The sequence below is a fragment of the Sciurus carolinensis genome, chromosome 14 (genome assembly GCF_902686445.1).
Source record: "Sciurus carolinensis chromosome 14, mSciCar1.2, whole genome shotgun sequence".
Lineage (NCBI taxonomy): Eukaryota > Metazoa > Chordata > Mammalia > Rodentia > Sciuridae > Sciurus > Sciurus carolinensis.
This window is the reverse complement of record NC_062226.1, coordinates 54,828,991-54,844,543: the sequence shown is the minus strand read 5'-3', so window position 1 is coordinate 54,844,543 and position 15,553 is coordinate 54,828,991. Positions and strand designations below refer to the sequence as shown.

General features: G+C 33.3%; 1 protein-coding gene across 1 annotated transcript in view; it reads left to right on the top strand.

Moving 5' to 3' along the window:
* The window catches only part of Ccdc171 (coiled-coil domain containing 171), a 370,550-nt gene that overhangs the window by 203,919 nt on the left and 151,078 nt on the right, over positions 1-15,553 (top strand). The window contains 1 exon segment of the mRNA XM_047523648.1: positions 2,767-2,952. Coding sequence (XP_047379604.1) covers positions 2,767-2,952 — 186 coding nt within the window.

Sequence of the window (15,553 nt, the reverse complement as noted above, 5' to 3'; positions counted from 1 at the left end):
TCTCTAACAGCTAAATTCCAAGTTTTTTTTTGTTTCGTATTGTTTATTAGTTGCCTTAAAACTCCTTTCACACACCATCTTTTTCTTATTCTACATTATAGTACTTGTTTGATACTGCTTAATTCCAGAATTGTAAACAGAGTTGAGTCAGTCTGTGAGAGTGATGGATGGGTACAAGAGAGGCTAAAATTAACCCTTTTTTAGTAAAGGAGACATTTTGGAGGAGTGGGAAGGGAACACACGTTCTGTCAAAATAAAGGAAATCTTACAAAATGGTGGGGATCCTGATTTACAGATATATGGATTGAAAAGTACAGAAGGATTTGATGGCAAGGAGGCATAATTTAAAACAACACAAATAAAAGAGAGAAGAGATACAAAAATACCCATTTTCAAGACCTGGAGAACAGAGAGATGTTAAGAAGTAGAATAGAGCTGGAGTTCTGAGAGGAGGGTGTTAGCCCTGATGTAGTGAAGCAGAGTTTGGTTATAGTAGGATAATATGGAGAAGTAAGACAGCTGTTAAGAGGGAGTGAAAAGATGAGTGTTTTGTAAGATATAAACACAGATAAGTGTCAGTGATACATAGATAAACCTTTACTAGGTGACTCTAGGAAACGAGGCATCTTCCCCTTATATCTTGTCCTCATTCTTTTTACTTTAAATTAGCTTAGGTAAAACATTAGGCATTTATTTTTACACTATAATATTCCCTTCTAAAATTTCATCAGTGTTGAGGAATGCATTTTATATATCCTTGAAGAAGGAAGTAAAAGTCAATTGCTTTAAGAACAAAACTGTGTGCTTATATGTTATAATATAGAAGGATCCATCCTATATATTCTCAAATTTAGTTCTGGCAAGTTTTTCTCTGCGTATTAACTGCATACTTGTTTTTTTTTTTTTTTGGGTCATGAGGAAATTGTAACTGTACGTTTCTATTTTTTCTCTCATTTATCAGAAAACTTAAGAGAGAAAGTTTACATTCAACTGCGATAATCACACATTCTAGATGCATAGAATTAATATGATCTTTTTCTGCACTCCCTAGATTTTTTAAAAGTTCAAATCAATTTACTTTGTATTTGTGGTTAGTTATATTAATCTACTTCAAATCCCTTTTAACAATGAGAAAGTTGTAAATCTTAAATAAATTCATAAGTTAACTTAGTATGATTAAGTGGCCTGCATGTTTCCCTTTTGTTTTCCAACTACATTTCCTAGTTACCTACCCTTTGTGAAACATTCTCATTTGTACTTCAAGATCAAGATGTGTCTTGCTTGTTGTAGCTAGTTACTTGTTTAAATGTTTTGAAGAGAAGATGTTCAAGTGCGTCTTACTCTGGACCTCATGTGTTTTCAGGGGTGACCCCTCTCTAGTACTGTCATTAGTCTATTTCACAGCATGGTGCTCTGCCCTCCAATGTAGTTATGATGTTAGAAAAATCATGTTGCATGTTATAGCATATAGTTTCATTGGCAGATGGTTGTATATGAATATTTTTTCATTCAAACAGTGATAAACCCTTGCTTAGCACCAGACCTTCTTCTGTGTGTTGGGTGAGAAAGCTCAGTGGAGTTATATCCTTACATGTGAGGTTGGTGGCAGGGAATGGATAGGCAATTAGAAAAACAGTGTGGTCATATATATACATAGGGTAATGATGTTTATCTCATTCTGTTATTTTTCCTTTCCCCCACCCCTCTTTTTCCTCTATACAATCCATCCTTCCTCCATTCTTGCCTTCCTCCCACCCCCTGTTATGTATTATCATCCTCTTATCAGAGAGATCATTCAGCCTTTGGTTTTTTGGGATTGGCTTATCTCACTTAGCATGATATTCTCCAACTCCATTCATTTACCTGCAAATGCCATAATTTTATTCTTCTGTATGGCTGAATAATATTCCATTGTGTATATATACCACAGTTTCGTTATCCATTCATCAATTGAAGGGCATCTAGGTTGGTTCCACCTTCTAGCTGTTGTGAATTGAGCAGCTATGAACATTGAGGTAGCTGCATCACTGTAGTATGCTGATTTTAAGTCCTTTGGGTATGGGACTGTACCTCATGTATAACTAGAGAAACAACAGTTGTACCCCATTTGTGTACAATGAATCAAAATAAATAAATAAATAAATAAATAAATAAATAAATAAATAAATAAATAAAATGTTAAGATAAATGTTTTCATGTAGTGTTTTCCTCATCTATATAGGACAACAATGTTGATGGTGTCTTTGTAATAAAAGAATTCAAAACAAAAAAAAAGAAAAACAGTGTGGTTAATATGAAAATGAGAGTTGCTATGAGGAAAATAAAACAAGATAGTATGATAGTGTGAATGGCAGAGGGAGCGAGTGAGGTATGGTCTGGTGAGAACTTTCCAAGGAAAGGACATTTGACTAGGGAAAATTTTAAGGTTATCATTCGAAAGCCTAGAAATTAGTTAAAGGCTTTAATTCCCACAATCATAATCTTTATAAAAAATGTTTATGGATTAAGATTTAAACTGGGCATTATGGGTTAATTTAGAATTGGAATGTTTTCTAAGTTTTTTTTTTTGACTAAAAATGCTTACTTTGAAAGTATGACTTTGTGCTTTAAAAACCAGTCATATTTTTATCTTGACTTATTAAAACATTTTTGTCTTGTATCAAATACTTAGAAATGTTTGTGTTATGTTAGCAAATATAATTCTGAAGATTCAATGATATAGCAGTGCAGTTAGATTGGAACTGATTTTTTCCCCTCTTTTGAAAGAAATTGATCACCCATGAGAAGTTTGAAAGTGCCTGTGAAGAACTAAATAATGCATTGCTTCGGGAGCAGCAGGCACAAATGCTGTTGAATGAACAGGCACAACAACTACAGGAGCTGAATTACAGACTTGAATTGCACTCCAGTGAGGAAGCTGACAAAAACCAAACTCTGGGAGAAGCTGTTAAGGTAGGAGAGCATCTCTCCTGTACCGCTTATTTCCTATTTGGATCTTAGGGGGGATCATGTATACTTCTTGAATAGGGACTAGGTCCCAAGGTGTGAAATTTCATTGTATAAGAGCTTATGAGAATGGAATGCATGAACTCTCATTTCATTATCAGTTACAAAAATGTATTCAGATGTATTGAAAATGTGAAAGTAGTCTTTACTGACTGGTTGAAAACAAAGTGGAGATTTTTCCAATAATAATTTTTTGTTTGTTTGTTTTATCTTCCTTGTTTCCTCCTCTCATTCTTTTCCTATTCTTGTTTTGTGCCTTCTGGATTTTGGAGACTCCACATATCTTTTGGATTCTGGAGGGTTTGGATCTAGGTCTGTCTGATTCATATATAGTAAATGAACACTTGGATAGGAGGGAGATTTGGTTAGGAAGATTTATTCTCTTTGTCATATATTCCTTGCAATTGTGTTCAGAAGGAAAAGGGAAGTTATAATCTATTACTCGTCATTTAAAGAATTTCATTACTAGATTTAGGACTGCAGTATTTTTTTTTTAAATTGGTTATATGGTATAAGATAATTCTTGTTTTTGATTTTATTACTTGAGGATTTTTTTGCTAGTGAGGTTATACATACTAGAATAGAACTGAATCTAGGAAAATAAAAATGGTATAGCCTCTATTTCAGATATCAAACTAGTAATGCAGTCAATCAACTTAGAGTTGATATATAACTCAGAGTTGGTATATAACTAATACTAATTCAGAGTTGGTAAATAACTAAACATATGATGTATGTTTATTCTAATACTTAAATACTATTACTACTAATAATAAAATAGCCAAAATTCATTAAGAAATCCCTATTTGGCAGGAATGCTATGCTAAATACTTCATTATGTATGTAAATATCACACAAACTGTGGGGTTATTTCCATTTTGTTGATGAGAAAACTGAGATACAGAGAGGTTACATAACTGGGACAACCATTAATAAGCGAAAGATCCAAGAAGTCCTATTTCAAATCTACCTTCCTGACCACCACATTATATAGATTTATAGCACACATGTGCCAGGCTCTGTGCCACTATTCATTCTTCAACTAACCCTGGGAAATAGGGACTGTTATAATTATTTCTATTGTTTTTTGAGGACAGTATTTCTATTGTTTTTTGAGGACAGTTGACTTACCCAAAGTCGCGTGCCTATAATATTGAAACTGAGATTTAGTTTTTAGAAAAATTAGAAAATATTAAAATCTAAAAGAAGTAAATACAAATGAATTTAAAAGGGAAATATAGATGCTCTTAAAGAAGGGAAAAAAACTCATAGAGTACTATTAATATTTTAGAATTTATTTTTGAAATTGCTGATTTTAAAATGAAAAACAGGCACATGGCAGCAATTTCAAATGATTTAAAGTAATATATATAACTTATATATTATTATATTATATACATATAAAATTTGTTACATAAATGAGAATGTACTTATATATTGTTTTGTAACTTATTTGTATCACATAATAGTAGACTGTGAGCATTCTGGCTTACCAACCAATAATTAAATGATATCAATCTTTAGTTTTTACTTTTTTTTAAAACATGAGTAATCAATATTTATTGTGGAAAAATAAAATATAGATAAAAAAACCAAAATGAAAATAATCCCAAGTCATCACTAGATATATCTATTGCTAAAATTTTGATGTATATTATGTTGCAGTTTGTATTTTGAAAACACAGAAATATAACCAAATATAGGTTAATAAAAATACAGTCATACATATTGGAATTTTACTTACTTTTTAGATAAAAATCATGTCGAGAATGTCAAGAATTTCTTTCCATGCTGGTAAATATCATGCTAATTAAGTGTCATCATCTCTAATGGCTGTTTGGATTCTTTTGAATGCATATAATTCCCCGTTTTTCTTTTTTCTTTTAATTGACAAAATTGCATGTATTTCTGGGGTATGATGTAATGTTTTGATACATGTATGTATTGTGGGATGACCAGGTTAATTGACAAATCTGTCACCTCACAGACTTATCATTTATTTTTGGTGAGAACATCTAATATCCACTATTAGAAATTTCAAATTATACATTCTTAACAATGTTTCCTTGCAATAGCTTAACAGAATTTATTCCTCCTTCCTACTTTGCAACTTTGTACCATTTGACCAACCCCCCCACCCTCCACTTCAGCTTCTAGCAACCTCTAGAAATTACATAATTTATTAGCTTAATTTATTATTATGGGTTTAGATTCATTCAATAAATCTCCCCTCCTCCTTCTTTTTTGGTGTTAAAAGATCACCCCTATAATCTTTATACACATCTGTGATTATTTCATCAGGATAAATTCCTAGATGAGGAATTACTAGGTCAAAAGCCACAAACATTTTTAAAGGGTATATATTATTGATCAGCTTACAGCAAGTTTTCATTAATTATAGTATCCCCTTAGGTGTATGGGATGTGTACATTTTGCCCAACCCGGCTATTAATACTTAAAAAAATTTTTTTTGCTGAACTTGATAACGCGATAGATACATCATTGTTACTTTTATTTGTATTTCTTTATTAGTCAAGTTGAACATTTTTATGTGTATTGATAATTAAACAAGATTTTAATGCTTCATTTCCTATTAATATATAGTGCGATTAACTATGCTTTGAAAAAGCGTGTAACTTCATACTGGAGTCTTTTCTTCCTGTAATAGTTTGTAGTTTATGTTTAGGTATCATATCTTCCAGCAGATAAAGAGCTCTTCATATTAATTTCTTTAAAGTACCAGTAGCTTAAATACTGTTGTCAGGAGTGGAAAATTGTTTAATTACTATCTCTTAATTAGAATTAGCTGGTGGTAAAAAAAAAAAAAGAATTAGCAGGTGGTAATGTGAAAATGCTCTCTTGTGGGAGGCAGCATTGTTCAGTGGAAAAAGCACTGGCCTTGGAACAAGTATTCTTGAACTCAAATTCCAGTTCTTTCACTTGAGCAAATTACTTAAACTTTCTGAACCTTTGTTTCCTCTTTTACAAAAATATGGATAATGATACTTAAGTTACAGGATTTTTATGAGAATGAATTAAGATACTATTTGAAAAGCAATTATACACTTGATAAATATTCTGTGTGTGTGTGTGTGTGTGTGTGTGTGTGTGTGTGTGTGTGTGTGTTTGGTACTGGGGATTTAACTCAGGGGCACTTAACCACTGAGCCACATTCTCTGCCCTTTTCCCTTTTTTATTTAAAGACAGAATCTCACTGAGTTGCTCAGTGCCTCACTTTTGCTGAGGGTGACTTTGAACTCATAATCCTCCTGCCTCAGCCTCCTGGGGCACTGGGATTATAGGCATGTACCACCATGCCCTGTTCTTTTGTGTTTTTGATAATACTTTAAACAGTAGTTCTTTCTTTTAATCATGTTCTGTATATAGCATCTTTTAAAAATTAGAGTGTATTGTTTCTTCTTTATGAAATGAAATAAGATCATCAATGGAAAATACAGAAGAGAAAAGAAGTTTCCTATGATTTGTTATCTGAAAACAACCACTGTTAACATTTAGGGAATTTTGTTTTTAATCATTTTTTATATATGATAATTTTTATAAAATGAACTTTAGACCAGATGCTGAAAATGGCCTTCCATTATAACACAGCTAGATCTTGGATAAGACTCTTGCTGTAATAACATTAGTGCATTAAGAAGTAAAGGAAATCTTCTAGGACAAAAATATAATAAACAGCTCCACCGAGGGACCCCAATGTGTAGAAATCAAAGTTAGCACTGTGAACAGATGGTAGGTTTGCCCTGGAGGCAAATACCAATAGCTGTGTTTGAGAGTAGGAGACTAAGCTCTTGGTTTCACCAGTAGATAGGAGCTTGAACCTGAGACTCCCACATTAAGGAACTGCCTATTAACCTGAAAGGGATAATCCTAGGTCAGTAGTGTCCAGTTGCTCTAGGCGGAAGCTAATGCAAAATTCTCTTTGGAAGAAATCTTGTCTAATTTAGTTCCTGCAGGTAACCCTGCAGAGTAAGATCAACCAAGTAACTGATATGTGAACAGATAGATGTATTAATCATATTAATCTTCTATGCAGCCACTTTTGTCATTCTGAGTACTTTATCTCTACTTTCTAAGACTTTCTGCAGAGAGACACATTTATTTATACTGACAGTTTTGGTTTTCCTTTCCAAACCTTATGCCTTTAGTCACTCTTCCCCCAGCTCCCACACACCTTACTACACTGGCACAGTACGGTGTGGAATATAAGTAGAAACATTGGGCATCCTTATCTCATTCCCAATCTTAAACAGAATATACAATTTCTCCATTAAGAAAGAAGTTCATTATGATTTTAGTTGGTGATCCTTATTGAGTGAAAAGAATTATCTTCCTAAATTATGCATATTTAAAAATCATGAATGGATGTTGCATATTTTTATAAAATATATTTTAATGGATCTATTGAGATAAACATGATTTTCTTCTCTTATTCTGTTAGCATCAGCTGTTGGCAAACTATGGCCTGTGAACTAAGAATGGTTATTTATGGTACTGGGGATTGAACCCAGGAGTGCTTAATTACTGAACTACATCCCAAGTCCTTTTTATTTATTTTTTTAAATTTCAAGATATGATTTCACCAAGTTGCTTAGGGCCTCACTAAGTAGCTAAGGCTGGCCTTGTAATCCTCCTGCCTCAGCCTCCCCAGTCACTGAGATTACAGTGTGCCCACCATACCTGACTTGGTTTTCACATTTTTAAAGGATTATAAACAACAATAAAAGCAGCAAAAAAGCCAAATAAAGAAAGAAGAATATGTATCAGAGAAAATGTAATGTATATTGCTAACAAAGCCTCATGTATTACCTGTCTAAAGTTTGCTGACCCTAGGGTGACATTATTCAGTTTTCTAATGTTAAACCAACCCTACATTTCTAAATAAACCCAACGTAGTTGAGATGATTTTAAAAAAATACAGTACTGTACTTAATTTCTTAATTTTTCATTTAGGACTTTCAGATCATAGTCTTTTTTTTTTAATTTATTTTTATTGTAAACAAATGGGATACATGTTTCTGTTTGTACATGGAGTAAAGGCATACCATTTGCATATTCATACATTTACATAGGGTAATGATGTTTGATTCATTCTGTTATTTTTCCCTCCCCCCCACCCCTCCCACCTCTCTTTTCCCTCTATACACAGTCCCTCCTTCCTCCATTCTTGCCCCCCTACCACCCCCCATTATGTGTCATCATCCGCTTATCAGTGAGATCATTCGTCTTTTGGATTTTTGAGATTGGCTTGTCTCACTTAACATGATATTCTCCAATTTCATCCATTTGCCTGCAAATGCCCTAATTTTATTATTCTTTATAGCTGAGTAATATTCCATTGTATATATATACCACAGTTTCTTTATCCATTCATCAATTGAAGGGCATCTAGGTTGGTTCCACAGTCTGGCTATTGTGAATTGAGCAGCTATAAACATTGATGTGGCTGTATCTCTGTAGTATGCTGATTTTAAGTCCTTTGGGTATAGGCCGAGGAGTGGGATTGCTGGGTCAAATCTCCACACTGCCTTCCAGAGTGGCTGCACTAATTTGCAGCCCCACCAGCATTGTATGAGTGTACCTTTTTCCCCACATCCTCTCCAACACCAGATCATAGTCTTAATTGGGACTGTCTTGTAATTTATCTCTCATACTGTCATTTTGTGGTACCAAGATTTTGCTAGCACGAAACATGAAAGAACTTCTCATTTTAAACATATGGAGTGACATCATTTTTTGTTTGTTTCTGTTTTAATGATACTACAGACTAGGTAATTCATAAACAACAGAAATTTATTTTTCACAGTTCCAGAGGCTAGGGAGTTCAATGTCAAGTTGCTAGCATCTGCTGAAGGCCTTCTTGCTACAGAGGCAGAAGGGCAGGAAAGCCACATGTGTATGAGAGGGAAGGTAGAGGAACTTACGTTTTTATGAGGAACTCACCTCCAGAATAGCTAGCCCATTTCCATAACGGCATTATTCCATTCGTGGGAGCAGAGCTCTTATGACTTAACCACCTCTTGAGGGTTCCAGTTTTCAATACTCCAGCACTGGGGATTAAGTTTCCAACACATGAGCTTTGTGGTACACATGGAAATTATAGTGAGTGAAAAGTAGACAAAATGTAACAGGTGAATTTTGGGACATATATCTAAGCCTAAAGAGAGCACTAAAGAGGATATTAAAAACCAGACGTGAGAAAGAGCTGAAGTCAAATAGCTCATTGGAATGTGCACCTGGCTGGTGGGTAGAGTTGATAATAAATCTCGGCTTTAAACTTTATAAACTGAAGAAAATCTACCTGCATGAAGCTGAGTCAGGAATGGCTGTCTTACTGTGAAATGGAGACTAGAAAATCCCTGTCTATCAGCTACCTATGTCAAATATGATATCTACTATGGACAGTGGGTAGGAAAAAAGTTACTAAAGAATTGGAACCCCCAGTCTAGGTGACACATGAATGTAGGGTCTTTGGTTTACACTACCATTATGATCCAAGGTCTGTTTAGCTAGAAATTGTCTTAAAAATTGTCCAGTTCTTATAGAACCAGTTTGATTTTAAGGAAACTTGAAAATATTCAGTAGAGGTGTTCCTGTATTTCAGGGAATACACACAGACTTTCAATGGGAAATCCAACTGGATTTCATTTGTTTTATAAACATATGAAGAAAGGAATTGTACATCAAATAAGAAAATTTCCACTAGGGGTGGTAGGAATACTAGAGATGTTGAAATCGGGTACTTTAAAATAAAAAAAATTTAATATTCCAAGAGATAATTTTCCTAGTATTGATTTCTGTCATCCACAGAGGTATATAGGAAAATAAAGCATCTGAAATAGCCTCTGGACCTCCCCAAATAATTTTGGTATTTGTAGTTGTTATCGGTCTTGGATTGGACCCATTTTCTGAAATATCTATTCCATTGTTTTGAAGTGAGTTGATTCCTCTCTGTTAGACTACAAATAATAATTTGATAATATACATCTTTGACTTAGTGTATATTATAACAATCTGCATAATCTGTTAAAGATGAACCAAGACTCATAGATAATATGCTGGTGGGGTTGGGGTACAGGATAAATTAGATTCCTATACATAAAAATTTAGAAAATGACATAAATTTATGAATTGTAACAAACAATGGGAACACTATAGACACTGAGTGATGTAATGATGTTTTTGAAATGACATTGATCATGTGAAATGAGATTGTTTTCATTTTGCTCTCTAGTAAGTTTAAGATTAAGAATGACTAAATAATTTAGGATTAGAGTAAAACTGTAATTTTAGTTTTTTTTATTTTTCCTGGGAAAAGTTATATATGTACATAATCCTTATAACTTTCAATTTCATCTTCAATGCACTAGATGTGTTTCTTATTTATAGAAGATTTAAAATATTTTTGTATTTATAGGATCATCAGGTAAAGAATCTTTTAGTAAAGTTATAAGTTATATTCTAGTTTATCTTTCTTAAAAATAAATTCTGGTCATCTAATTAATTAATAGTAGTATTTGAGCCCCTACTGTGTGGAAAGGGCAGTACTTGACTTGTGAAAAATATGTATTGAATTTAGTTGTAAGAATACCTATATCCCAATGATTGGTGAGATTTTTGATATGATTATGGATGAGAACTTTCAAAATTATTAATAAATATTACATTCTCTGAATTATCACAGATTTGTAATTCTGTTGATGAAAAATCATAATCTTTTCTTGAGAGAGATTGGCTTGGGAGGAAATAATAAAGATTTATTCACCTAAGTCTACCAAATAGTTCTTTTGTTTAACCCTGTTCTGGCCTTTATGCACATGCCCTTTTCATCATACTTTTCTGTCCTTTATGTATTTCTGCTGTGTTGTCTTTCATCCCATCACGCTGCAGCCTGGCAGTTTTACTTATGCCTCTTCCTACCTCCCAGTATCATTCTTGACCTTCCTGCAGTTGCTTTGACTTTTTTCTTAACCATGTCTCAATTTTAATACAAAATAGATTCTGTGCTTTATTGTTTTCCATTTTAAAACTTAATTACACTTAGACTACAGCTGGGGAAGAAGTAAAAAGAATATAGTTCTCAAATTTTAAATGGAGTAATTTACAAAGATTTTTTGAAGTCTTTGTAGTAATTGTAGCAAAGGGTTGCATTTTATGAATATTTACCTTTTTATTTTGATAATGTCTTAACTTTTTTATATTACTGATAAAATTATTTGCCATACTCTGAGGATTTAGAATATGAGTGTTTTGTGAAATAATTCATTTATCTAATTTGGAATAAATAGCCATATTTTCTCTAGTAAACTTCTAAACAAAATAAAGTTCATTTTCTTTAAGAAATTTAAAGATCTTTTAGTTGCCAGAGCCTGATTACAATAATAATTAACATCTCCCACATAATCCATTTTCACAAAGTAGGATTATTAACATCATTACTTAATTTAAAAGTCTTATCAATTTTACCTTAATCCCATATATTTTTATCTTCCTAATGACTTACACCATTGAGACCTATAGGGTAGTCAATTATATTTCAAGGTCAGGGAAAAAGAATTAAGAAAACAAAAGCTCTTATATCCCTTTTTATAAATAATAATTTAACAGTGAAGTTTCAAGCTAGAGGCTAGAAGATTCATAAAAACTTGTCATTTTAATTTTTTTAGCTGAACAACAGAAGAGTGTAATAAGATAGGAAACTTTCTTGTTTAAACTTATGACATGATAATTTCCTGTTTTCAGGGTGCATGTTCTCATATGTAATTTTTAAAATACTTTTTCCATGTTCAACTTTGTTCTTAATGAGTACTAATTTGAAACTAGAATTATTATGCTTCTTAATTAAGTACTAACCTTTGATTTTTGATGTTTTAAAAATTACTTAAAATATTTTTAATTATACAGTTTAGCTTTGTATAAAGTTTTTTACAAACATCTCAATTTAATTTTTCTGACTAACCATGCTCATTAGAAGAAAAAAGTTGAAAAAAATAACATGTTCAATCCCATTATTCATATATAACCATAATTAATATTTTGGTAAATAAACCTAAGCATGACATATAACTTTGTATTCTATTTTTTGGGCAGAGGAGCAACATTATTTTCATTTATATTCCCAAGGAATTATTCTGGAATCTATCAGAATATAGACTGTAGGTATGCAGAAGTGGAAACAGATCAGTTAGGAAGCTAACAGTATAATCCAGATTACATAGAATGCTGGCTTAGAGAAGGATGGTAAGAATTTTCTGTTGGGACTAGATATAAATGTGAAAGAGAGGAATTAAAAATGATCCTTAGGGACTGGGGTTGTGGCTCAGTGGCAGGGTGATTGCCTAGCATGTGAGGCACTGGGTTCGATTCTCAGCCCCACAAATAAATAAGTAAATAAATAAATAAAGGTCCATCAACAACTAAAATATTTTAAAAAAGAATGATCCTTAGCAGCTGGGTGAATGGGATTACTATTTAGTTACAATTATTAAGATTATTTAAAACTTATTTTAATGAGCCATATAATATTCCATTTCATGAATGTGCTAAAATGTATTTAACTATTTTCCTAATATTGATTCTTCAGATTTATTTATTTTTCACTGTTAAAACTTAAGATGAACATCATATAACTGACTATAATTGATTATATACTCAGAATAGAGGTGAAGAAACAGATTTAGAGTAAAAAAAATACAGGTATTTTGAAGTTTTTTTTTTTTTTTTTTTAATTTTTACTTTTAAGGCAGTGGATAATTTTTTCAGATCCAAGGGTTTTCTGGTGGATGTTAAAAGAGCACTTGTCTAATTCCATTCTCATCAGCAGTGGGTATTATTATTAGGTGTTGTCATTAAAATACCAATAACAACAAATCAAAACCAAGAACCTTTGTGAATGTGACAGGAGGAAAAGGTATGTTGTTTTGTTTTGCATTAAGCATAAAGAAGAGCAAGGTTCCCCCCCCATGGGTGTTTTTTGTTCATATAATTTTTTTTTTTTTATTATAAAATTGTAAACAAGTGGGATACATGTTGTTTCTCTGTTTGTACATGGCGTAAAGGCATACCATTTGTGTAATCATAAATCTACATAGGGTAATGATGTTTGATTCATTCTGCCATTTTTTCCCTTCCCCCCCTCCCCTCCCACCCTTCCCCTCCATCTATACAGTCCTTCCTTCCTCCATTCCTGCCCCCCTCCCTAAACCCAACTCCAACCCCAACACTAACCCTTCCCACCCCCACTATGTGTCATCATCCACTTATTAGCGATATCATTCTTCCTTTGGTTTTTTGAGATTGGCTTATCTCACTTAGCATGATATTCTCCAGTTTCATCCATTTGCCTGCAAATGCCATAATTTTATCGTTCTTTATGGCTGAGTAATATTCCATTGTATATATATACCAGTTTCTTTATCCATTCATCAATTGAAGGACATCTAGGTTGGTTCCACAATCTGGCTATTGTGAACTGAGCAGCTATGAACATTGATGTGGCTGTATCTCTGTAATATGCTGATTTTAAGTCCTTTGGGTATAGGCCAAGGAGTGGGACAGCTGGGTCAAATGGTGTTTCCATTCCAAGTTTTCTAAGGAATCTCCACACTGCTTTCCAGAGTGGCTGCACTAATTTGCAGCCCCACCAGCAATGTAAGAGTGTACCTTTCTCCCCACATCCTCGCCAACACCTGTTGTTGCTTGTATTCTTGATAATTGCCATTCTAATTGGGGTGAGATGGAATCTTAGGGTGGTTTTGATTTGCATTTCTCTTATTACTAGAGATGTTGAACATTTTTCCATATGTTTGTTGATTGCTTGTATATCTTCTTCTGTGAAGTGTCTATTCATTTCCTTAGCCCATTTGTCGATTGGATTATTTACATTCTTGGTGTAGAGTTTTTTGAGTTCTTTATAGATTCTGGAGATTAGCGCTCTATCTGAAGTATGATTGGCAAAGATTTTCTCCCACTCTGTAGGCTCTTTCTTTGCATTGCTGATAGTTTCCTTTGCTGAGAGAAAGCTTTTTAGTTTGAATCTATCCCAGTTATTAATTCTTGCTTTTATTTCTTGTGCTATGGGAGTCCTGTTGAGGAAGTCTGGTCCTAAGCCGACATGTTGAAGCTCTGGACCTACTTTTTCTTCTATAAGATGCAAGGTCTCTGGTCTGATTCCGAGATCCTTAATCCATTTTGAGTTTAGTTTCGTGCATGGTGAGAGATATGGGTTTAGTTTCATTCTGTTGCATATGGATTTCCAATTCTCCCAGCACCATTTGTTGAAGAGGCTATCTTTTCTCCATTGCATATTGTTGGAACCTTTGTCTAGTATGAGAAAATTGTATTTATTTGGGTTTGTGTCCGTGTCCTCTATTCTGTACCATTGATCCACCTTTCTATTTTGGTACCAATACCATGCCGTTTTTGTTACTATTGCTTTGTAGTAGAGTTGAAGATCTGGTATTGCGATACCCCCTGCTTCACTCTTTCTGCCAAGGATTGCTTTAGCTATTCTGGGTTTTTTATTCTTCCAGATGAATTTCATAATTGCTTGCTCTATTTCTGTAAGGTACATCATTGGGATTTTAATTGGAATTGCATTGAATCTGTATAGCACTTTTGGTAGTATGGCCATTTTGACAATATTAATTCTTCCTATCCAAGAACAAGGGAGATCTTTCCATCTTCTAAGGTTTTCTTGAATTTCTTTCTTTAGTGTTCTGTAGTTCTCATTGTAGAGGTCTTTCACCTCTTTTGTGAGATTGATTCCCAAATACTTTATTTTTTTCGAAGCTATTGTGAATGGGGTAGTTTTCCTAATTTCTCTTTCTGAAGATTCATCGCTTATATATAAAAATGCCTTCGATTTATGTGCATTGATCTTATATCCTGCTACTTTACTGAATTCACTTATGAGATCTAAAAGTTTTCTTGTGGAATTTCCTGGTTCCTCTAAGTATACCATCATATCATCAGCAAATAGGGATAGTTTGAGTTCTTCTTTTCCTATTTGTATCCCTTTAATTTCTTTGGTCTGTCTAATTGCTCTGGCTAGAGTTTCAAGGACGATATTGAATAGAAGTGGTGAAAGAGGGCATCCCTGCCTTGTTCCAGTTTTTAGAGGGAATGCTTTCAGTTTTTCACCATTTAGAATGATATTAGCAATGGGTTTAGCGTAGATGGCCTTTACAATGTTAAGGAATGTTCCCACTATCCCTATTTTTTCTAGTGTTTTGAGCATGAAGGGGTGCTGTATTTTATCAAATGCTTTTTCTGCATCTATCGAAATAATCATGTGATTCTTGACTTTAAGTCTATTGATATGGTGAATGACATTTATTGATTTTCTGATGTTGAACCAACCTTGCATCCCTGGGATGAAACCCACTTGATCATGGTGCACTATCTTTTTAATATGTTTTTGTATGCGATTTGCTAAAATTTTGTTTAGAATTTTTGCGTCGATGTTCATTAAGGATATTGGTCTGAAATTTTCTTTCCTCGATGTGTCTCTGTCTGGTTTAGGAATCAG